The sequence below is a fragment of the Bolinopsis microptera genome, chromosome 5, assembly GCF_026151205.1.
Source record: "Bolinopsis microptera isolate Bmic1 chromosome 5, MBARI_Bmic_1.0, whole genome shotgun sequence".
NCBI classification, from domain to species: domain Eukaryota; kingdom Metazoa; phylum Ctenophora; class Tentaculata; order Lobata; family Bolinopsidae; genus Bolinopsis; species Bolinopsis microptera.
In genome coordinates, this window is record NC_087076.1 from 8,392,500 (window position 1) to 8,418,815 (window position 26,316).

At 36.8% G+C, this 26,316-nt stretch overlaps 2 protein-coding genes and 1 long non-coding RNA gene across 3 annotated transcripts; all 3 read right to left on the minus strand.

The window, feature by feature from the left end:
• Positions 1-5,735: 5,735 nt before the first annotated feature.
• On the minus strand, positions 5,736-8,805 carry LOC134815726 (uncharacterized). The gene is made up of 2 exons (XR_010160285.1): positions 8,564-8,805; positions 5,736-6,403 (listed from the first exon to the last, which is right to left on the minus strand). It is a non-coding gene; the product is annotated as an uncharacterized LOC134815726 (long non-coding RNA).
• A 3,034-nt stretch (positions 8,806-11,839) lies between these two features.
• LOC134815725 (uncharacterized) lies at positions 11,840-16,066 on the minus strand. Its single transcript, XM_063824299.1, has 13 exons — positions 15,865-16,066; positions 15,231-15,332; positions 15,005-15,116; positions 14,633-14,789; positions 14,369-14,495; positions 14,078-14,168; positions 13,835-13,943; positions 13,583-13,686; positions 13,344-13,478; positions 13,077-13,235; positions 12,651-12,771; positions 12,394-12,478; positions 11,840-12,138 (listed from the first exon to the last, which is right to left on the minus strand). The coding sequence occupies exons 1-13, from the start codon at positions 15,997-15,999 to the stop codon at positions 11,920-11,922; spliced, it is 1,656 nt and encodes a 551-aa protein (XP_063680369.1). The 5' UTR covers positions 16,000-16,066; the 3' UTR covers positions 11,840-11,919.
• A 1,225-nt stretch (positions 16,067-17,291) lies between these two features.
• Positions 17,292-26,180, minus strand: LOC134815724 (proton myo-inositol cotransporter-like). The gene is made up of 13 exons (XM_063824298.1): positions 25,917-26,180; positions 25,458-25,587; positions 25,128-25,229; positions 24,850-24,961; positions 24,524-24,680; positions 24,211-24,337; positions 23,880-23,970; positions 23,419-23,527; positions 22,417-22,520; positions 21,988-22,122; positions 21,725-21,865; positions 17,847-18,049; positions 17,292-17,702 (listed from the first exon to the last, which is right to left on the minus strand). Exons 1-13 carry the CDS (start codon positions 25,997-25,999, stop codon positions 17,484-17,486), a joined length of 1,713 nt encoding a protein of 570 aa, XP_063680368.1. The 5' UTR covers positions 26,000-26,180; the 3' UTR covers positions 17,292-17,483.
• Between the last annotated feature and the right edge of the window lie 136 nt (positions 26,181-26,316).

Here is a 26,316-nt window from a genome sequence, read left to right on the forward strand (position 1 = left end):
TAGCACATCACATCATTCCCAAACAGTTCGTGAAAGGTATTAGATTGTTATAAAAGGAACGGTGTTAATATAAAATACCGACAATGCTGCTAGGAATTAGACAATACTTACTACAACCTCTAACAAGAATTACGACCATTGTTTCATTTTGGCGGACGCTAGATTTCCATTCCACATTCACTATAACTATAAATATAAGCTATAATCAGCTCACTTCATAATAATAATATTGAAACACATCAGTACACTACGCATGGCACGTACAAATTGGGCTTATTACATAATACTATACATTACATAGTATACATTAAAATACGCTCGCGCTGCCGGCTGCGCATTCATTGACCACAGGCTAACTATACACCACATCTCCACAAGCAATCTTCGTGAGCGTGCGCACGGCAAGTTGACATGGTAACGAACGGAAGTAAGTAAGGAACACGTCATATATTTGACCCACCTACCGCAATCTCCAAAATCCACGTTTTTCTGCAAAAACGACTATTCGTAACCTTTCAGTATTGCCTTTTTACAAAAGGGTGTGAATGGAAAAAATTGTCAATAAACAAGGTACAAGATTTTCAAAATCAAATCTAACATGTCACGTGATTATGACATCACCTGAGCTGCAGTTCCATTTCCCGGTAATAACCAAGAATCAACCTTGTAAACTCAACCTGCAAGGTTGAGTTTACAAGGTTGATGTTTCTGACCTAAAGTTGCTACACTGTTGAGACGGTTATCACAGTTTGAAAGTTTGGGAAGCTTTGAAAATTACAGGATTACCTAAATAAATTCGTCAAAAGCACTTCTATCATGAGCTTAAGTGTGACAATATGTTTGTTACATGGTCTGAGTGTGTGACAATATTTGTTGTAAACATGGGCTGAGTCGTGAGTGTACAACAATATTGTAGTAACATGGGATGAGTGCATTAGAGTGGTTCATTTTACCAAAAGTTGTTCAAATAATTAGAAATCATATCTTATTAGTTGCTCTATAGGGTCAGGAACGACCAAAAAATTTTTTTTGACTCTAGTGTTCCGGATATGGTCCGCACATGCCACGCCCATTTTTATAGCGTTTCTTATACAGGTAAAATTGTCTAAATCGTCAATTTAGTCATGAAGGAGTATGGAAGGAGTTCTGAATGTGTGCTCCTCTAATATAAACAGTAGAAAATGGTTAACTTTAGTCGAGGTCTCAGGTCTCTACAATGTCGGGAAGTTCCTGCAGGAGTTTGCGCATTGCGCTGAAGCGTGGGATTCACTGCGCCAAAAGTGAAGGTCGTAGAGACATGAGACCTTGACTAAAGTTAACCTTTTTATACCATTACTATAGTAGTGTGACACTTTCAGAGTCCTGAACACATTCCTATATCACTTAATCGTCAATTATATGAATTTTACCTGTTAAAATATATCATCTTTAACTGATATCAATTTAGTTTAACACTGTTAGCTTTTAAATAGGAAATAATTTACTTCACACCAAACTAACACACAATATGAGAGTATACAAAAAGGAGGCTTTCTTGGAGACTACCTGGACCGAGCATCAAAATAGTACACATTGCTGCAGTCATTGTCGAGACTCAAAAATGAGAGGGTCTAGTTGTGGGATTATACTGGATAACAGATATGATGAGTGGTAACATCCTACAAAAGAATGTTAGCTTACTAAGTAATTTTCCTCTTAGCGAATCCTACGAGAACTTAACTAAGTTCCTCCTAGTCCTAAGCATTATCTTGTTTCAGAGGGACTGAGTCATTTTAAAAGATGAAGCCAAAGAAGAGATTCATCTGTTCCGTTCATAGCCGATAGTTGTGAAGAAGGCATTTGCACTCTGTAATTTGTAAGCAAATTTTTTCGATATTTATAGTTATTTACTGACCTTGACGAATCAGCAAGATATCACTGGACCTCGTTAGTCGTTAGTCATGTTATGCTGATCCAGTTAGTTACGAGCTATCAAGTAATCATTCGATCTCATTAATACTGATCCTATCAATGACGAGCTATGAAGTAATCAGTGGATCTCGTCAATACTCATCCTGTCAGTGACGAGTTATGAAGAAATCAACGAAGACCTCATTAATTTCCTTGTTCCACGAAGATATTCAATTCCTCTGGTAACCAAACCCCTTCTGGCCTACTTCTGAACATATATGAAGATTCGAAAACCAAGTCTACCTAAATCTGAACTTTCTGACTGCGTTGGAGAATGGAGAACAATCGAGAAATGATAACCAGTCCCAGGATATAATCAAAGTTCAATTTGGAATCTTTTTGTATTTCTTTATGGTGTGTGTAAGTTTGGTGTGAAGTAAATTATTTCCTATTTAAAAGCTAACAGTGTTAAACTAAATTGATATCAGTTATAAATGATATATTTTAACAGGTAAAATTCATATAATTGACGATTAAGTGATATAGGAATGTGTTCAGGACTCTGAAAGTGTCACACCACTATAGTAATGGTATAAAAAGGTTAACTTTAGTCAAGGTCTCATGTCTCTACGACCTTCACTTTTGGCGCAGTGAATCCCGCGCTTCAGCGCAATGCGCAAACTCCTGCAGGAACTTCCCGACATTGTAGAGACCTGAGACCTCGACTAAAGTTAACCATTTTCTACTGTTTATATTAGAGGAGCACACATTCAGAACTCCTTCCATACTCCTTCATGACTAAATTGACGATCTAGACAATTTTACCTGTATAAGAAACGCTATAAAAATGGGCGTGGCATGTGCGGACCATATCCGGAACACTAGAGTCAAAAAAAATTTTTTGGTCGTTCCTGACCCTATAGAGCAACTAATAAGATATGATTTCTAATTATTTGAACAACTTTTGGTAAAATGAACCACTCTAGAGTGCATGCATGTGACCCCCAACCGGACCCATGTAGCTGAGACACCTCACAGCAAGTAGACCAAAGTGGCTCTTGCTTGTGAAAGGTGTAGCAACTACCCGCTGAGGCGGTGGGTTGGGAGTCCCCCCTGGGATCATTTCGTCCGTAAAATTTTACACAATATAAAAGCTACAATAAATTATCTATAAAATTTATGTAAACAAAGCTCGTCTTCTGAGGAATGAGATTGAAGGATACGTCATCCAGTCTAAGGTGCTGGGCTTTTTGTCTTCCTCTGATTCCCCTGAGTGCTATGAGTGCGCTTCGTAGCAGATCAAACCTGAATCGTGTTCTGATGTCCAATGTTATTACTGAGTAGACCTGTGTGTAACAATATTTTGTTAAATGGTCTGACTGTGTGACAATACTGTTCCAACATTAGAGGAGGAGTGAGTGTGAACAACCTTAAGAAATTAGTATAGATATCAAGGTCAGTGCCAAGTGAGATATGAAATGGTCGTAAAAAGATCAACTACCCGCCAAAGAGTTGGGTTGGGAGTCCCCCTGGCATCATTTCTTCCGTAAAATTGCATGTAACAATTACAATAAATTATCTGAAACAAATTTACATAAACAAATCTAGGAGACCTCAGAGCTCGTCTTCGAGGGATGAGGTAGAAGGATACGTTTTGCAGTCCTATATGTCGAGCTGATGATCGTTCTATAATTCCCCTGGGAACTTGACAGATCATAGCAGATCAAACCTGAGTCGTGTTCTGATATAATTTTTGACCTGACTCTTGGCTTCTATTTTGAAGTCAGCTATTATCTCAGATACAATATCTACGAACACAGTGTAAAGCAGTCCCATGCCTAGCCTCCAGATGTCGTGAAGACTAGTGGGACAAAGGATCCTTTCCCTGACCGAAATACTCTCTCCTCATACAAATATTGCTTCTCTTTCTCATGTTCACTGTATATTTTATTTAATGACTTGTTGTATCACGTCGTGACCCCCAAATTGTCGTTTCACTGTAGCATTTCTACGATACAGGGGGACAATGTATGACAAGTGGCTTACACATGTATTCGAGTCGCAGTTAGGATGTGTGACCCTATTGTCAAAAAATGCTGTACAAGTGTAAGATATGGAAGAACTGTATTAAAGTATGGCGTGGTTACATGATGAAAAGCATATCAGTGAAGATAAAACAAATTCTTGTTCGCACTTAATTTAAACAGCAACAACTATACATGCGCGACACGCTTTCAATTTCAGATTTTTGCAATTTTTTGTATTAATACACTAAATAATATTGATTTAGTTTTATGGAAAACAGTTGATTTCTTACTGGGCCGCGCTCAGCCTGTCATTCCGCCAAATCTATATTCCAAATATATATGCCAAATCTATATGCCAAATCTATATTATGTTAATGAACATAATAGCCTGGGGTCCTCAGGTAATTGATTTCAAATTAATTTTAAATGCATTGGGTAAAAGTTTTATTAAAAAAATCATTTTACAATTTCGTATTTGTCCATCGCAGTTGGTCGAGTACTGAGTGATCAATCATCTTCACATGTTTACTGTTTCAGTTTAGTGTAGACCTTGTTGTAGAAACTCAGTACGGTGCTCCGCAGTTAATGTCATTCTGTATCATACGAAAATGCATAGCTAGCATGAGGTATGATAATCCCTCGTATCGGAATCTTTTACATATCTAATCGATTGAGTACCTGGGGACCCCGTTTTAGGTTTTCATACACGTATCAGTCATGAATCAAGCATATTTACTAAAATCTAATATTAATATAACTACTGTGTTTGAGAACACAAAGCCCGGGGTCCCCGGGTAAGTTAAAGCTGAAAATATTCTGAGTGATTTGTGTATTTGGTAATGGTACTGGCTATAGCACTGACAACTGTGAACTGAGCACTCTCGTGAATAGCTATTTGTCAATAGTTTACGAATGACTCCATTATTAACCGTTCTCTTTAAATTATGTAATAAAATTATTAGAATATGATCTTTAAATTATGTAATAAAATGATTAAAATATGAAAGTTGACATAAATTCTGTGATATGTCTACCACCTTTTTCCACTTGATTGTATTAACCTTTAGACCTCCGGCTTTTGTGTTCTTTAACACGATTGATATATAATATGGTGGAATGACATTGGTCGCGTTTTTGGTGTGGAATGCTAGGCGAGTTGTCGTGTGATCATTAACAATTCAGTAATAGTAATACTAGTTATACCATCATGAAACCTTTGATCCGTCAAAGTTCGGGATTGCAATTGCAATTGCAAATTGACCAAAACAAATGAGAAACTTCATAAAGTATCACAACGCTACCGCACTAGTAACTTACAACATGTCGCTTGTCGGCTTGTTGCCACTCTGTCACATACTGCTTTTAAAAGGTCTACCGATATGCGATTATCATTACAAAACATATATTTTGCGCGCTCAGCATTCCACGCGCAAAAACGCGCCCGTCCGAGAGACCTGCGCGTATTAGAGGGTTCAGTCTCACCAGGCTATGTTAATGAACATAATAGCCTGGGGTCCTCAGGTAATTTATTTCAAATTAATTTTAAATGCATTGGGTAAAAGTTTTATTAAAAAAATCATTTTACAATTTCGTATTTGTCCATCGTTAAAATAAACTTGTTGTACGTTTATAACCTACCAGCACCCCGGCGAACGCCGCGGGCTTCATATTGCTGCGCGTGTTAAAACAAATTTTCGGCATAAATTTGTCAGGAGATCGACTGTAATTCCGTTTACGAACCTTTTAAAGATATTTGACAGTGCCGATTCTATCCCTTAAAGGATTTTCAATAGTGTCGAGGAAAAATAAAACATCAAATTCATTCATCTGAATATTAGTAAAGGTTATAATGATATCAAATCAAGATTTCAAACGCGTACAATCATTAACTCTAATCAAGTATTGTCAACTGTGATTAAAGATCATAGCAAAGTATGCTATCCTATATGTAAGCTACAATGAGGAAGAAACAGCATTATACAACAGTATTACAATAATAAATATATGGATAATACCAAAATGTAACTATTACTGCTAATAAATACAGTTTAAAGATAAACTTATCAAATTTAAAATTGACACGAAACTAATACGCGGTTTATATTAGAATGCAACACAAACACTAAACACATCAAATAGAAACAAAAAAAGATATCTCGCACTGTCAGTCATTACATATTACAATTATATAAATAACACCGAAGAACTCATATATCAACAGCTCGAGTAGCGCACACTACTGTTCCAATTTGAGTGTCTGACAGTGGCAGGGGAAGCGTCCAAGGTTCGATGCCGCGACCGTGATCTTTTAAACATTTTGTGAAAGTCGTCTTTGTTTAAGAAGGTCCACTTCCAGTAGCCCATTTTCTCCCCACATAACATTTCTTCATCCTCAGTGCTCAGCAAGACCTGTTTTATTTTCCATTACAGTAATTCCATGTTCCAATGAAATCTAACTCTTCAATTTTAATATCAGCGGTCGGATCCTGAAATATGGAAGTGAAACTCAGTAAATTTTTACAGTCAAGTAATACTATAACTTCTATTCGTAAAATTTTACAAGATTTGTTTCCAGTTTCGGACAAATTCACAATATTACTACATAACAACTTAGTAATGTAAGCAGTAAGGGCCCTCTCCAAATTTTAATCTGTAGAAGTGCACGTGCAAATAACGCGCGGCTTCAATGCAAAAATACGTGTGTGCTCTTGGCGCGCGCTAAAACTCTGCGCTGAAAATATTGGTTTGGTACGTACCACAACGAGAGTTTTAAAATTCCCACCAATTTCAAACTCCAGAAAAAGAATCCGAAATTTTGGGACAGCCTAAAACATATTCTGATTAATGCTTTACGACTAAACTGACAACTACAGCAAATCTATTTTCTCTACGAACTGGGCCCGAGTTACTTGTTTTAAAATACAGCAAATCCATCTTCTCTACGAACTGGGCCCGAGTTACTTGTTTTAAAATACAGCAAATCCATCTTCTCTACGAACTGGGCCCGAGTTACTTGTTTTAAAATACAACAAATCCATCTTCTCTACGAACTGGGCCCGAGTTACTTGTTTTAAAATACAGCAAATCCATCTTCTCTACGAACTGGGCCCGAGTTACTTGTTTTAAAATACAGCAAATCCATCTTCTCTACGAACTGGGCCCGAGTTACTTGTTTTAAAATACAGCAAATCCATCTTCTCTACGAACTGGGCCCGAGTTACTTGTTTTAAAATACAGCAAATCCATCTTCTCTACGAACTGGGCCCGAGTTACTTGTTTTAAAATACAGCAAATCCATCTTCTCTACGAACTGGGCCCGAGTTACTTGTTTTAAAATACAGCAAATCCATCTTCTCTACGAACTGGGCCCGAGTGACTTGTTTTAAAATACAGCAAATCCATCTTCTCTACGAACTGGGCCCGAGTTACTTGTTTTAAAATACAGCAAATCCATCTTCTCTACGAACTGGGCCCGAGTTACTTGTTTTAAAATACAGCAAATCCATCTTCTCTACGAACTGGGCCCGAGTTACTTGTTTTAAAATACAGCAAATCCATCTTCTCTACGAACTGGGCCCGAGTTACTTGTTTTAAAATACAGCAAATCCATCTTCTCTACGAACTGGGCCCGAGTTACTTGTTTTAAAATACAGCAAATCCATCTTCTCTACGAACTGGGCCCGAGTTACTTGTTTTAAAATACAGCAAATCCATCTTCTCTACGAACTGGGCCCGAGTTACTTGTTTTAAAATACGACAAAGTTAACTGCTGAATGTTCCCGGTCAAAAATTAATTATACAGGGTGGGCCAAAAGTCAGTGTGCAAACGTTGGCCTTAATAGCTCAGTCACTGAGTGCCCAATTGAAATACTTCCTTCTGGTATGACTTGGTACCACCACTGGTTCGAGGAATTTGTCAACTCGAAAAATATTCGCGTTCATTTTTTTCAAATGGAGGTTCATTTTCACATTTATTTGATAGTTTGGATAGTCGGATCAAGCTAAATGTTATTGAATTGTGTTTGGCCATTCGAATTACGTTTGTCCTGAAAGAATTAGAACTGTAGCTTCTCAAATGACCGAGATATGAAGCATAACGAGTTTATTCATTACGTGTGATCAGGTGATTGGTTTACGTAATCACCTGATAAGGTGACCCCGTTAACTACCCCGTTAAACATTATGGGAATTGTTAAGGGTGCCCAATTAAGGTGTCGTGTCACGGTGTCACATAATCACCCAGTCAATTTTGTTAACGAGATACACAAAATGCTTGATAACTTCGTCATTTCTAATCCGTTTTGCCTCATGTTTTCAGATCATATGCAACATTTGATAATCTACCGTCTCTGAAAACATTAGGCGTTCAGCATGTTCAGAGAAAACAATATAGGTGTTTTAATATTGAATGGGCGTGGTCTAAAATATTCGAATTTTCAAATTTTGACGACGGAATCCTCGAACCAGTAAGTACAGTATGCCATCTGCAAAGCAACAGCTCTCAAATATAAAACACGGTGGAGGTATAAGACCCAACGTTTGCACACTGACTTTTGGCCCACCCTGTAGTTTATATTAAAATATTGTCTATTGTCTATGTTTTACTATAATGCTGGGAGCCTTGTTGTAAATAATAGGGTACATACCATTCCTTGAAAGTCGTTATTTCGGAGTGAGCAATCATTTTGTTGACTAGCGAATCTAAATTGAAATAGTCGAATATCACTCAATTTCAGTTGCAGGTCGACATCCTTAAAATTAGAGAGCAAATAATTTTATTTTGTACTCTACTTCAGTCAATATAAATAGAAATTACAGCAATTTGAAGTAACAGCATATCAAGCTATATCATACATAATTATGAAAGCCTCGCAGAGATCTCGATTAAATCTGTAAACGTACATTTAACGGTAAGATATATAGGTAGCGCGCAATATAAGCGCACGCATAAAACCAATATGGCTGCCACACAAAGCTACAAACTGGAACAAGAAATGAAAATTGTGAATTCAACCAGCTTGGATACTATTATCCAACGCGACATTGGTTTGAGCGCATTATCGACACGTTTTAAATGCGCGGAACATTTTTGTGCGCGGCACTAGCATTTTAAATTTTCAAAATTCAAATCATAGCCAGAGTTATGGTTATTTTTCAAGAAAAATTTCGAGGCAAATTTTACGTGTAAATTATTCATTTTTCATTCATGATCACTCATAATTTGAACAATTTACCTTGGATTGAATTGAACTCTTCAGTATTCGATGATTAAAACAATTGTTTCAAGAACAGAGTAGTTTTAAAGCTAAACATTCGCAATTTGTCTTAACAGGAGTCTTGGGAGAATTATAAAAATGAAATTTAAACGTTTTAGCGGCGCATGAAGCCCGCGGCGTTCGCTGGGGTGACCAGGACGCGCGCCGAGTTGGAACAAATATTTTACGAGTATTACCCGTTAGCCGCGCAAACTAGCATTTTTGCTTCGCATCGTCGATCGTTGCTTTGCTTCGCAGAGCAACAATCTCAATGGGTTGACATCGTCAATCAATATTCAAATGTAAGCTTGGTGCCGATAAAAACTTTTAAATTATTTACATGATAAAATTTTATAAAAACAGCTTGTACAGATTTGTAGTGCGATGCGTTACTGGGCCGCGCCGCGCATCCAATAATGCTCCTCGCAATCAACTTCGTTAAATTGCAGCGAAATTTACTGGGCCGCGCTCAGCCTGTCATTCCGCCTAATCTCTATTTAATAACAACATTAAAGCCTGGGGTCCTCAGGTAAAGCGAAATGCGCTACTGGGCCTCGTCGAGCTGCGAAGAATAAACATTGTCAATTAAATTGACCATTGTTTGTTGTTGATGACTTGGCCCGGCGCACGCTACTTCGTAGCACTTTCATTTCGAGAAGAAAGCGGCGCGCGCTACTTCGAAGAAATTTAGACAAGTAACATCCGTTAACAATTAAGTACAGATTACTTCACCTAACCATGTGTTTTCGCGCCGCTGCGGGCGCGCTTGTTTTACAAGTCACAAGTCAAGAAACGCCGTGAGGCGGGTTGCTCTAACAAAAGCCCTCTCGCTTGCAGTAGCGCGCGTCCGCCGTAGGCGGCAAAAGAAACAAGCGCGTCACGCAGTACGCGTATACACATGGCTATGTGAATGAGGCGGGCGCGCGCCACTGCAAGCGCAAGGGCTCTGGATAGAGCTAAGAGCAAACAGATTATTGTCATTTAAGTTCACTTTACCTGGGGACCTCAGGCTATCATGTTCATAAACATAGAATAGAGATTCGGCGGAATGACAGGCTGAGCGCGGCCCAGTAAAGTTCACTTTATTTGGTTTTTCATTTTTGTCGCCCAGTAACTAAAACGCAACAAATTAAAAATTTTAAACTTGCGTGTGCACCCTTTCAAATTTTAATGTAAACATGCATACAAATAAAATGTAAATTTGTTGTATTTAATATTTATATTACAGTATACACAGTTCAGTATTTTATATTCGTGCGATATTACAAAATATTTGAGTTACAATAATAAATTTAAAGATAATTTAAATTTTTTAACTTTGTAAAATAAGTATTACTAAGTAAGCGCCATGAATTTGGGTCAGCCTTGAATTTTGGCACCCTAAATTATTTATTTTGCCTCAAAATATACTTATGAACTGTTTTCAAAACTGATTTAGTTTTATTAAGTAAAACAAAATTTAAGTAAAACAAATTGATTAGCACACATCTACGTCTAGGCAAATGGTAAAGGACATCGCCTATTTATAATTAAGAGACATTACACCTTGGTGTAAAGATGGAATCTCCAACGGGTCAGCGTTATTCAGACTCAGTTACATATCTTAGAAAGCGCTTGCGCTTTGAGGTATTAAAGACAACGGTTATTTCGATAAGGGGGGACAGAGGGCCCAAGTTGCGATATAAACCAGACAATATTGAAGATTTAGATTTAAATATTGAGCCCTTTGGCTAGAGAATACTTTCTTGGATATTTTCGATAGTTTTTAATATTGATAATATTAATGAATTGTAATTGATTGATATGTAATATTTAGGCCCGTGGCCAGTTTTCATTACACCTTGGTAGAGCGTTCTGTCAAAAGATCACACATCGAATCTTGTTAAGGTCTGTACTATACATACATACATGTTACATGGCGAGATCTCCATCCAAAAGGATTAGTCTGCGTCGACTGCGTCATTACTTTGTATTATACAACTTCGGCGGGTAACATTTCTCCATCCCTTTCGGTCTGCAGCTAATCTTCTCATACAATCAATCGTGAGTCCATTACGATCCAATCTCTGCTCAGCATCCTCAATGAATACATCATTTAAGCTCTTCCTAGGCCTGCCTCTTGATCTCTTCCCATGCTTGGGTTTCCATTCAAGTAAATAGTTGGGTAACCGATCTTCAGGCATTCTACTGACATGTCCAAACCAACGCAGCCGTTTTGTTGTTATTATGTCAGCAAGGGCAGTTATTGATGCCCTTCTTAAAACATCCTCATTACTTACTCGATGGAACCACCTCACTCTCAGGATTCTTCTTAAGCAGTACTGATGGAAAGACTCCAATCTTCTTGTCTGCACTTGAGTCGTGTTCCATATCTCACATCCATAGGTCAGAATGGTAAGAACAGCTGCAATGTAGATTCGCACTTTGTTGTTAATGCTTATGTTCTTATTCTTCCAAATGTTGTTGAGTTGGTTAAAAGCTCCGGTTGCTTTTCCAATCCTGACACTTATTTCTTTATCAATCTTGCCATCTGATGTAATTTTGACACCTAAATAAGTGAATTGAGTGACCTGCTTTGCAGAGTTTCCATCGACAGTTATATCTATGGTCCTATTCTCTGGGAGTGGGTGCTGCGATGTATCTTTCCCAATGACCATGATCTCTGTACTATACACTATACACTATTAAATGGATTATATTATGTCCTACTTACAATGTGAGCTGCAAATTTGTTGCTTGGAAAGTCACTACTCATTCAAGTAATTGTTTTTATTCTTTGGCTCATATCCAGCCTTAAATCCCGCAAATGTAAGCCTGCTTTCAAAAAGTTCTTCTGTATGTTCAAGTGAAATTCCTTTCGTTTCCGGTAAACAAATGAAGAAATAAACCATTCCTACAAACGTTATTGCACAGTAGGTGAAGAATGCTCCAGATGGTGTTGCAGCATTCGAAAGTTGGAGGAACGTCTGAAATATAAACTGTGTAGCAATATATATGGTTATTAGTGAAAAATCAAAATATTTAGGTAAAGCATAATAGACTAAATCGTAAATACATGAACACTAATTCTTCTTAAGACTTAAAATAAAATCAAAACTTAGTTAAACATTTATGAAACATGAGAAATTTTTATAATACTGTGATTCATATTTCTATTTTGATTTCCCTATAATATGTAAATGTCATTATAACAATAAATGGACTATATATAATAATAATACCTGTGAAATTATGCTATTGCAGACCCAATTAGTAAATGTCGTCAAAGAAAGAGCTGTATCCCTTGCCCAGTTTGGAAAAATTTCGCTTGCAGGAATAAGACTTGTTAATAATGGTATTTAGTATTTGAAATGTATATTACCTAAATCTTACACATCTGTCATTCCAAGTTGGTTGAGGAAATTACCTTCAAGTCACAATGAATAAGACTATAAAACTTAAGCAGTTGCTGCATTTTGATAAAATTTTCCATATTTACCTGTTGATGGTCCAAGGAAGTGGGCCCATTCCTGGTGCAAAGCCCATGATGTAGATAATTAAGCCCACTATAGCTAACCACGATTCTTTCGTCTTACAAACTTTTTCTATATCTGTGACTCCTAAGAGAGCAACATCAATATTTTACTATTAGTATAGGGATCATTAACAGGTTATGTAAGCCAGCTTAAGGAAGAAGGCTGAGGGGTTTATATTTTATAAATGCCAAGAATAGTGTTATTTTATTGAGGTGAAGGTAAGGCCAGGGTGCAGGTGGGTCAATGGCCAAACTCAGGCTTGCACAATAGTATTTGAATGATTCCTTTTATATCATTTCTTTCAGCTGCAATTTTGCTGAGGATACAAATTCTTGTTTCCGATGCATTGTATCACGTTTCGATCCACCATGATGTTTTATATCACTCACCTGAAGCACAGTATTGTGTTATATCCGAAATTAATGTCACATTTGTTGATAAACACATCAGACTCCCAGATGCACCCTCACAAATTCCACATTTATTGTTTGACTCAACACAGCTATAACATGATTCAGCAATTATTTCACCAGCACAATCCGAAACTCCTGAAAGAGACCAAATTAATGTAGTTGAAATTAGAAGCTAGTATATCTTGTGGAAAATTTTAACGCTCATAATCAGGTGAAGCAAAAGGAAATCTTTCAATACGGTACCTGCAACATCCATTGCTTTTGAAGAATTTGTGATAACTATGAATGCTACTCCAAGTAACGATAGTCCCAACATCATCACAGCCATACTTCCAAGGAGTAATTTTTTCCTCCCAAAGCGCTCAACACCGAATAAACCTGATAGGATTTCAATGTTTATAAAATTACAGTTCTGTAACTTTTACCTTTCTCTTTATAGAATAATTGGATCAAAAGAACTCTAACTTAACTTTGAAACAAACCTATGAATGTAAATGTGACATTAGCTGTGCTAACGGCTGTTGAAAGCCAAATTGCTTTATTTGCTGATGCACCAGACATTACCAATATTGTAGCTGAGTAGTACCTGGACATAATGGGGTGTGGATACAGAGCATTAGTTATTGAATTATAATGTCATTTTACCAAATAAATTCCAGTGCATGTAATTCAACTGTATGATTTATCTAACAATTTAAAATGTAGATTTTAAAGGAGATTAGTTAGCTACTTACATTACAGAATTAATGCCCGAGAATTGTTGAAATAGTTGCAACATTACTCCAAGGAACAGTGCTCTTCTTACTGCCTTATTCTTCATCATATTTACCAAGACTTCAAATCCTGAGAGCAAGCAATTTTATTAAATTTACATTATATTTAACCTCTTAAAGTTTGTGCATACAATTATCATTGCTAGCATATACTGACTGAAGTTGTGTTGATTACTGTATTTAGATAATATATAAATAATTAACCTTTTCCACCAAGCTTCTCATTTTCATTGGTTTGTTTAAAATCTTCTGCTATTTCGTTCATTTCCTTTGAAACATCTTCTGTTCCTCTGAGCTTTTAATGATATTCATTAAAACATGAAATATATTTTCACTGTATGACAATAGGTTAGTTTTCTATGAATCAATTTGCTTTGTTTAAAACTGATATATTTTTTTTCTACTTCATAAAACCGGAGCATAGTGGTTCCACCTATGAATTTGGGTTTTTTATTTTGATAACATTCTATCAACTGTCATGTAAATTCCTCATACCTCGATTAGAATGGCCTTCGCTTGTTCAATATCTCCTCGAAAATAAAGCCATCTTGCACTTTTAGGCATAAAAATAAAGAGGACAAACATGATTGTTGATGGAACACAACTAAGTCCCAGCATCCACCTGTATAATGTTAGGGTGCTAATGTCAACATGCCTTAAAGTTATTATTATATAATTGTGCCTTTCATTAGTTCCTAGATATCGAGAAGAAACCTTATAAAACTTGATAAGAAAATACAAATTTGTGATGTTCCTTACCTCCAGCCACCAGAAATTGGTTCAAAAATCCCTGCCACAATGCTGCCTACAAGTATACCAATAGTAATGAGAAGTTGGTTACAAACAGTCATGGGTCCTCTCCAATCATTGGGTAATTGCTCAGCTATGTACAATGGTCCTGTCATTGACACAAAACCTGGAAGTTGTTTGATTTTTAACTGCATGGAATTTTAGCAGTCTGATTACCAGATTCTAACTTCGTCAATGTTTCCAGAAAATTTGAATATCTCATTTATATAGATTATAGAATTATGACGTTTTTAAGGGGAAAAGTTCTAAGGAAGCATTGAATATTGATTGTCATTTCCAGTCACGACGAAATACTAAACATGTAGTCTATTGTAGCCCTACCTATTGCAATTCCATCAAGAGCCCTACCAACCACTAGAATCTGCCAACTAGGTGCTATTGCCATGATAAAGGAAGCAACTGTAAGTATAGCAGCTCCAGCCATCATACTTATCTGGGAATTGAAATTTACAACTTGTTTTAGATGAATCTTAAACGATTTATCTACATAAGAGTTGTTATTTGATCGACAGCTGGAAGTTATGAATTTATATAAGCTCAACATTACCTTTCTACCCAAGAATTTGTTGAGGAAGCCTGCCATAAGAGCTCCTACTGCGCATGCCCATATTGCTGCGCTTACTATGAGCTCCTTCCTGCTGTCCCTTTCCTTAAGAAATATTTATCAAATATAGAGCATAGTCTTGAGGAGAGGGGTTAATTTAACTTTTATTTATATATTTATATGTGTATAGTGATTCTAATTTTGTCTTAGCCTTATATTGAGTTATAATACTCTTGCTCATTTTTACACATTTGCTTACATCACTCACAGTCAGCCGCTCTGACATGGTCAACCACCTTCCTTGTGTTGTTGGTTAATCATATGAGCGGGATATAAATACCTCATTTCATTTCATAATTAAGTACTTAATATAGGACAATGAATCGTAACATTTTGTATGGTGTAAGGGCAGGTTAGATCAGTACAAAGATTTCTACAAGATTGGTAAGGCCAGGGTCACCAGTCAAGTGAAGTTTCCACACGGCACTATCTTATGAAATTGTTTATCACTGTTTTAGAATTCTAATTTGATTATCTTACAGTGAACACAGTCATCAATATATAATATCAATACAATGAATTAACAAAGTGTACATTATATAACCCCTTTCATTATCCTCCACAAACATGAACTAACCTCCAGGTCCCATGTGGGTTCGTCACCTGCAAGAGCAACTAGACAGCCACTCATCACTCCTGTATCGTACCCAAAGAGAAATCCACCCATTACCGCTGAGAAGACTAACAGCTTTGTCTTATACGGTAGCCCCATTTTGAAGTGACACCCTCACAAGAAATCTAGTGACTCATTCAATACACAACACAATCAGAGATTTACAAAATGGAATTGGGCGTTAAAATTTGTGGCCAGAACACGGGAAATATCGAGCTCTTTCCCAAAGGTTCTAATATTTATTTAGGGTCATATTGCAAAGGTTATTAAAAACAACCCCTAAGATCGTATAATATTAAGTAAACCTAATTTTCTGGTAACTTTGGTAACCGATTACTCCGCGGGAGTGAGTACTGGCTTCAAGATTACAGGGATTCTAATTCCATTATGCACGTTGTTAGGGTTCATGAAGGTTTTCTGTCCCTAACTGTACTTCATCAAAACTCAGATATTGAATATTCTGTTCAGTTTTAACATGATATGATTATAATGTATGTTACTCAGCAAGAGTTGACACTTGACACTGTTCTAGATCATTCAACCTAAAAATTACAATAGGAAAATGTGTTAATTTTAGTACTGTTATCAATGTCAACTTTTAACAATTCACCACACACTCTGATATATCACAAATTTGTACAGAAAATGATAAAATTGCGTTACTGTTAACAGCTGTTATCTAACTTACTTTTACTTACCAGGATGCAGTGCATAAGAAAAACATGCAACAGTATACCCGTCTGTACAAGATGTTACATCGGTGCCATGGGACCAGGTCTCTCTAGATCCGGTATCAAGCAACCCGATTATGGTCAGGTCCCACGAATAGATAGGACTCAATATAAAAACTATCTGAAAACTTTGGAAAAATCAGCACTTACTCAGGACTCTGGAATAAAGATTTCCAACTTACCTAGGAGTGTCCCAAACGCAATGCCTAGTGGTTGGGTGCCTCCTCCAACAAGCATACCACAACTTCCTTACTTTGTGTGGCGGAATGTAGATCAGACACTTCCAGTCGAACACAAAGAAAATCAGGACTTTCATAGGTTTACACAGATAACAAAGATTGAGGGGGATATTGAAGCTTTAAGAGGTGCAGTGGAGAACTTCTTGGATGATGAGACTATCCCAGTGGTGGCTAATGAGGTCACTGGGACAATCACTTGCTTGGGCTGGAGGGCTTTTGAAATAAAGAAATGGCTACAGTTTCAAGGATTTTAAGATCACGTGGACTTAGATCCTTTATTTTGTATTCGGAGCTGAACTTTGTAGTAAATTATTCTCATCTATTTGATTGTATAAAATTGGGTCATTCTATTTGTCCATATTGTGTTGTTGAAACTCTGGACTTTTCTACAGAAATCTACATAATGAATCACAGTTTTTTTAAGAAGCAAAAGTTTAAAATAAAAAATTATCAACATTGAGTAGTAACCAATATTATAAGCACAGTTTAAAAATCACTCGATACTTTACGATTGACTGTTATAGCTTAATAGCTAATAAACACCTTTTGTTCATCTTTAAACATAGCAGTGCGGATCGACATATTGAAATCTAATTATATATTATCTAATTTATTATTCATCCTCATTGTTTACGATTTCTTTCTTTCTTAATCCAGTCTTGAGTCCGACGAAAGTGAGACTACTCGAGAAAAGCTCTTCAGTGTGCTCAAGGGACACACCCCTCGTCTCAGGGAGACAGATGAAGAAGTATATCAGACCAATTAGTGTTATACCACAGTAGATAAAGAAGGCCCCGGAGGTTGTAGCCGCCTTCGTTAGTTGTAGGAACGTCTAAAAACAGATTGTCACAGTACCACGTAATATTGATGTGAGGAATTTTACATTGTTGTTCAGTGTCCACTTATAAGTTAGCTTTCGAATTTATGATTGACCCAATGTTAATGTTATTGTGACTTGTGAGGCTAGTTATTTTACCTGTGAAATGATACTGTTGCAGATCCAGTTAGTAGTAGTAGTGATGGACATGGCAGTATCACGTGACCAGTTTGGGAATATCTCGCTGTTTATAGTCCATGGTAGAGGTCCCATACCCGGAGCAAAGCCCATAATGTAGACCACCAGTCCGACTACAGCTAACCAGGAGTATTCTGTCTTGCAAACTTCAGACACTTTACCACCTGGAAAGGGAGAAGGTAAAGTGAAGACTTGTTTCATGCTATGAGCCATTACATTCCCTTGTAATGATTATCGCAGGCTTGTGAATAGGCGTATATTTATAGTTTTATATACTATCGGTATCACAATCATAATATTTAGCTCTAAATGGAACCCACTGTTACATCTGAAAACAAAGTCAAGATCAAATGTTCAAGCTGCAGCGGCTGGTGTTACTCTATTAAAAATATTCGCACATGCTCATGGTGCCAAAGTAATGTCCATGTCAAATGTTTTAAGGATAATTTAGGCTGTACGAGTTGCTGTGAAAGTATCATTCCTGGATTTCACGCAACCTACTATGAAATCTATGACGACTACAGTAATCTTAATAGTGACATATTTAATCCGTACGATCAGAATAGTCGATTTAATCTTATTGGCGACGCCATGACCAACGAAGAGCATCAAGATTCAACTTGGAGCAATATTTCATCTTTCCTAACTAGTTGTCAGTACAAACAACAACGTAACGTGAAAAAATCTACCTGCTCTCAACTTAAAACATTTTCTATGAACATAAGATCCCTTATTAAGAATATAGATCAACTACGTGATGATATTGAGACTTATGATAAGTATGATATATTGTGTTTTAACGAAACTAATTGTACTTTAGGGAAATTACCGAACGGAATAAACGACGTTACCTTAGATGGATTTCATGAACCATTTATCCAGGATCCAATTCGCCCATCTGGAAAAGGTGGGGGGCTAGCCATTTATGTACACAAACGTGTAGTCGATTATGATAAAATTGATATTTTCACTCCAAACCCTGAACCAACTAATACTAGTGGCGAATTCCAATTTATTAAGCTCCATCAGTGCAAAGGATACAACAGAACGAAAATAATTGGCAATGTTTACCGTTCTCCCGCTAGGAGACCTGAAGCGTTTCTAGAAATTTTCAAAAATACGCTGCACAACCTAGGGAGACACACCCGTAAACATATGACGCTTCATGGAGATTTCAACCTTGATTTACTGAAGCACAGCAGCGACCAAGCATGTCAGAACATTATAGATATTGCTTCCTCTTACGGTTTTATTCAAATTGTATCACGCCCAACTCGCCTAACGGACCATAGTGCCACGCTTATTGACCACATCTACACAAACAATCTTGAGGATACAATAAGCTGTAATGTCTTAACAACAGATATGTCGGATCACTTAGCAATAGTCACTACAATAAATCTTGATAACACGCCAACCAGCAGCTACCGCTCTGCGTCTAACTCACAAAATGTATCTCAAACTGAAACACGTAGATTTAACGACACCAACAATCAAAAATTCAGAGACTTAATTATAGATGAAAGTTGGTCAGAAATTTTTAACAATACCAATGATGCCAACGAACAGTTCAATAATTTTAATACGGCTTATAATAAGATTTACGAGTCTGCCTATCCTACAAAAAGACAATCACGAAGACAAAATGAACGTGTTAATCCGAAACCATGGATGCTGCCCTGGCTCGAAGAAGCTATAGAACGTAAAAATGAGTCATATTATGATTTTGTTAAGGAACCATCTGATAGCAACCGCAGTAAATATGACCGTCTGAAGAAGTTTTGTAATAAACACATCGATAAAGCTAAAAACAAGCACTTCAAAAAATTTTTTGAGCAAAACAAAGAAAATTCTAAGAAGCAGTGGCAAATGATAAACAGTCTTCTAAATAGGAAAAAATCTAAACCTACCTTAATAAAACTGACTGACGAAGACGGCTCAATCAGCACTCCGGCAGCTGTAGCAGAAAAATTTAACGATTACTTCTCAAACATCGCTCCAAAAATTAAGTCTGAAATTAGTAGTAGGACCACTTTTGATCCTGGTGGAACCCAGAGCACACTTCGCAACGCCACTCCAAGTAGTATTTACTTAAAGCCAGTTACTGCCACTGAAATTGAGGACGTCATAAACCTGCTTAAGAATAAAGCCACACTAGACACTAAAATTGAACCTCTAAAAATCGCTAACAGTTGTCCCAGTTTTACTAGTGTACTAGCCCACGTTGTCAACAGTTCTTTTGAACAGGGGATCTTTCCACAGGCTTTGAAAGAAGCGAAGGTGGTCCCAATTCACAAAAGTGGATCTAAATCTGACATAAAAAATTACAGACCAATATCTCTTCTTGCTTCATTCTCTAAAGTATTTGAAAAGCTAATGCATAACCGAGTTTTAAGTTTTTTAGATAAATACAGCATACTATGTATTATCATCTGCGTACAATTTCATTATGTACGCAGATGATGCCAACATCTTCCTGATAGGAGAAAATCTTAATGAAGTTTACGATAAACTAATAACTCTTAGCGATGCTTTAGTTAAGTGGGTAGATAATAATGGTTTAGCTCTCAACCTTAAGAAAACAAATTATATGATCTTCTCTCGACAAAGGAATCTTAATTATCGTGATGTGACAATTTCTGGTGTCACAATTGAGAGAAAAACAGAAGCCCGTTTTTTAGGAGTTATAATAGATGATAAACTAAACTGGTCCTATCATATCTCTGCCATGAAAATGAAAATGTCCAGATACATAGGAGTCATGTACAAACTTAAAAAATATCTGCCTCTCGAAGCACGTCTTCAAATTTATCAAAGTTTTGTGCAGTCACACCTTAATTATTGCAGCCTTGTATGGGGTTTTTCTGCTAAGTCTCATATTGACTCACTTTTTGTAAAACAGAAAATGGGCCTTCGTGCAGTATTACCTGGTTTCGTCAATTACTGGTACAAGGACGGTATCCCCCCAGCAAGTACTAAGTCTGGCTTTTATTTACATAAAATATTGACAGTACACAGTATCATTGTAAAGAACGCACTCATTTTAATGCATAAATTGAAAAACTTTCCTAATCTAGTACCATTGTCTCTCAAGAAAACAATTCCCAAAAGCGCACCATTATTTAATACTAACACGGATTCTATTCTCACTACACAATGGTCAGAAAAGTATGGTCAACACCCCTACAACAACTCAGTATTTTTTAAAGGTCCATTATTAGCAATAAACCGATATAATGTTGCAGCAACTTCCCCGCCTAGTCTATTTAACCTGAACATTTACAAAACTTGTATAAAAACTATGCTCATCGATCAGCAAAATGAAAACATCGAAGACGAATGGCCTAATTTCATGTTATTTTGTATAACAGGACTAAGAAAATCAAAGCGTAACATAAACCAAAATGCCGATAATAACCTTGTCTCTACATCTTAGATTATATGCACACACTTATGCATCACTCAATAAACGTCGCATATCTCATCATTTACACTGCCAACATTGGACATTCTTTTTTATCGCCGCGTATTTCAAATCAAGTTACAAATTCTACAAATTTTGAAGTGCTCAGTCTTGTTTTACTGTTTTTAATCTTTACCTATTAACCATTAGAAAATTAAACTTTAAGTTATAAACCTTCATTGCATACTTTACCGGTAGAGTCTAAATTGAGTAGTTTGAGATTTCCTTAACATTTTGTATTTATGCATGTGCCCCAACGGGGATGATTTTCTTATTACCATTGATATTATATATATTTTTTGAGTAAACATTGGCTGGTACCACGGGCCAGTCCCCAACCAACCATAAGAAATCAGTAGTCCACCACACCATTCACCTTCACATGTAGATGAGATCAGGTCAGTAGCATTAGCAGAGACACACATGAGGTCCCCAGCTAAGTTGCTGCAGACACCACACATTTCAGAAGCTACACAGCTGTAGCAGGACTCAGATACAGTCATACATTCTCCGACTCCTGTAATGTGGCCATGGTTAAATTGGTAATCTGCTGTATTTATTAGTGACCGCTGCAATGTGATTATTAGTGACCGCTGCAATGGAATGTAAATTTAATTCTGATAAAACAAAACATTTAACCTTCTGTTAAGATTCCCTGAGAGGTTTTATCAATGACAATGAAGGAAATGCCCAGCAAGATAAGGCCGATCATCATGACGACCATGCTGCACATCAGTAGTACCTTTCTCCCCAGCCTCTCAACACTCACCACACCTGACCAATGTTTAGAAGTCTAGATTATATTGGAGTATTAGACCTTACGCAAAGGATCGTGAAAAATGTTACACATGACATTATGTTAAAGATAGAATTACAACATGTTATTTATAATATATTTATAATTATCATATATGTATGCCGTATGGGCTACCTGGATTGATGATCTTACTTTTTTGGAGCCATACGTCAAGATATACCATCGTGCATCCAAATTTAACGAAATTGAGTCTTTGAGGATATTTATGGAAGCATAATTTGAATTTTGATATTTAGAGTCAGTTTACTAACCAATGAAAGTGAAGGCGACATTAGCAGTGCAGACAGCAGCAGAGAGCCAAATAGCCTTGTTTGAAGATGCCCCGGACATGACCAGTATAGTTGCCGAGTAATAGCTGCAAATATGTGAGCTAGTAATGTTAAAGTTAAACCGTTTAATAAAATATTTGACGGCAAATAATGGTCCAATTTAATAATGTTCTGTTCTTACTTGGAATCTATTATAGCGTAGGAAATATTTGTACGTTTTGGGCCCCGGAACTAATAGTAATACTGAGTACTAGTTCTGGAATGATGTGCTAAGAAATGACGATTCTATTCAGCATTCCAAAACTACATGCTCCGTTGAAAGATTGTATCTAAGTTTGGACAGTTGTAAGTAGAAAATCACGTCCGAGGCTCTACAACTCGTAACTTTGGTCTATGTACATTGTACGTGTGCTTTTCTTAACTTGTCACTTTTAGACGGGAACCTTGGATGAATTAATGCACTTCAAATTTCTTAGTTACCCTGGCCTATAATGGGAATCCCGGATCGTAGTGTTATTATTAGGTTGCCATGGTGAATAAATTATAGAAACTCAACAAGCTGCACCACTAGAGATAGTGCCATCTTCAAATCACTAAATTATCTAGATTATTATATATATTTAATATTTATATTTATACCCACTTAGGCAATAATAGTGTGTGCGTTAGAATTCTGCTCAACACAGTATAAATATTTAGATACTATTACTACTCTGTTCGTATTTAAAGTGGTCTCTACTTTATACTCTCTAGTTTTTTCTTTTTCATGGAAAATGAGTTCATCCCATTCCCAAAGGTTGAATTGAAATAAGAAATCTAAAGTGTGTTCCAAGCCTCGTGTCCAAATTTGAATTTGAATTCTTGATTTTATGAAGGAGCAAATTGGTTGAAATGGGTTTTAAAGTGCATGATAGGACCCACAATTTAGTTAACAAGTATTTAAAAGCACCTGCATTCCCAGTAGTAGAACATGACAGTACTCACATAACTGTATTGATGCCTGAGAACTGCTGGAAAAGCTGCAGCATCACCCCCAGTAACAAAGCCCTCCTGACTGCTGTGTTCCGCAACATGTTCAAGAGAAGACTGCAACCTGTGGGCATACTCTCTAGAGTTTATAATGTGGGGACTTTAAGGAAAATGTTGAGAGCTTGATTCTTTGAATGTTGGGGATTGTGTTGAAAAGAGATGATTTTAGTTTGATTGTTGCCTTTATTTTACAGTCTTGTGAAATAATGGCATCCTGCATGGTCATGGTCATGAGTGATTGATTTTTGTGACCCAAATCTATGATTGGTCAATAAAATTGCTGCATGATGCACCTCTATTCAAAATTTTATCAGTTTTTATATAATAATTTAATCTTCAAAATACTTATCAGATTTATATCAGATATTTAATACAATGCACTGTAAATAAGTACAAATCATTTAATTTATTATCACCTTTTCCACCAAGTAATTTGTCATCTTTCGTCTTCCTGTAATCCTCTGCAATCTCCTCCATTTCCAGTTCTACGTCATCCGTTCCCCTTAACTGTAAAATATTATAAATCAAGCATAAATTATTCAAGAGAGCGTACGTAAATAATTCCATTATCTGAAAATACTGCACATGATATTAAGATTGTGAAGTGAAGTGTGACTTTATAACTTAAATCACCGACTCAAATCTCGTATAGTAGAAATTTGAGCGATTTAAGTTATTTACGGTGCTGGATTATAATAAATAGTTAATTCGCTTTTCAGATAATTTCCGGTTTATCAGAGGTGCTACCTCTTTTAGAATTCGTTTTGCTTCTTCAATCTCTCCTTGGAAGTAGAGCCATCTCACACTTTTAGGCATGAAGATCATGAAAATAAACATGATAGTCGACGGTACACAGCTCAGCCCTAGTGTCCACCTGCGGATATCCATGTTAATCACGTCGCTTACAAATACTATACGACGTAATGTGACGAGTATTTGCAATAAAATAGTCGGAGAACCTCCGACCTGTTACGAATCAAATGTTCTGTCTATTATACAGCAGAAATAGTTTACTGAACATGCACACACCGTTATATTAACTTTGTAATAACACCCTTACCTCCAGCCACTCGGCACAGGTTCAAATATTCCCGCCAAAATGCTCCCCACCAGAATACCAATAGTTATGAGAAGTTGGTAACACACAACCATAGGACCTCTCCAGTTGTTAGGTAGTTGTTCAGCTATGTACAGTGGTCCTGTCATTGACACAAAACCTGGAATACGTTCTTTAGTTTGAGCCGTTCATTTTAAACTTCATAGATCGTTTCTCGGAATGATTTAACAATCATTGGTCGACAAGTATTGTGACTTGGGTTAGACAAAAAGCACACGTGGCATGCACTGAATTGAAATTATTTGAATGAGTCATTGCATTAATATTACCGATAGCGATTCCATCAGCTGCCCTTGCAAAGACCAGTGTTTGCCAGTTTGGTGCTAATGCCATGATAAAAGAAGCTCCGGTTAAGATAGCAGCTCCAATCATCATGCTTATCTGAATATAATTGTCATTACTGTATTCCGCTCATTGTACATTGTATCTGCATTGTCCTCGATTATTTTCTATTCTGGTGGTAACTGCAACCTTGAATACAATCTTATAATGTTGGTAAGATCATACAACACTTCAAACTTTAAGTTTTAGATTATCTAAGTCTCACCTTTCGCCCAAGATATTTGTTGATGGTTCCTGCTAACAAGGCTCCTACAGCACATGCCCATATCGCTGAACTGACTATTAACTCCTTCTTGGTATCTGTCAACTGTAACAAGCATTATGAATGGTTTAGTAAGCCAGATTGCCGTGATCAGATCTACAGATGGAGTTTTATACTATTCACGATCATCTTGTCTTATCACTGGAGTTTTATCACTGGTGTTAAGTCATAGTCAACAAAGTTTTTCGCACTATGCGACTTTTCAACTTTATAAATTACAAATTGTAATTAGTTCAATGAAACGTTAATCTGTCATCACATGATTGTTTTTACCTTCCAATCAGGTTGTCTGTCTTCCAGTTGTACCAGAGCTCCATTTATAACCCCTGTATCATACCCAAATAGGAACCCGCCTAAAACTGCAGCTAACGTTACCAGCTTGGCTTTAAACGGCAGCGTGCTCCTTGTAATATAGGTGGTTAATAGTACAATGTTGCGTAGAAATTAAGTTCGGGCATCGGAACTGAATTGTGAAACTAAGGCCAGGTCTCAAACATAGCATGTTCCAGAAAGATCTGAATTTCTTTATTTCCTTCTGGAACATTCTAGACTTTGTAACGTTATTTTTATATAGCATGATAATCTGAGAAAGGTATTATGTTAGACGGGTACAGTGACCACGTCAAGTTTTCTTAACCCTGATCAGCAGTGTCATGTAAATAACTTTGCAAAAGTTCACAGTTGTACGTAGTTTGTTAGTTTAGGTTGAACAATTGTTGTGTGCATTCTTACTCTGAAATGTTGCGTTTTGAGGACGAACTTTCCTCCAGTTCCACCGTCTTAAGAGGGGTGCACTCCGTCGAGTCATCAGCCATATCTCGATATTATCTCACGACTGAACTAAGGCGAAACCAGCAACTAAATAAACGTATTTGGGTCGGATAAGATGCGAGCAATGGGACAAACAACTACATTTATACATTATGTAAACAGACTACCATTAGATCCAGAACAAATGATGTAATGAGAGCCATCTCGTGTGAGGCAGTTCCTTATCATGTGGTGCTTTCCACGCACTGCACTGTGTAGTGTGTATATTGTCACACAGGATTATTTAATTTGTATCATGTACTGCACACTACACGAATAAATGCGAAAATTGAGGCTTTTATAATGATGTTAGATTAAACAG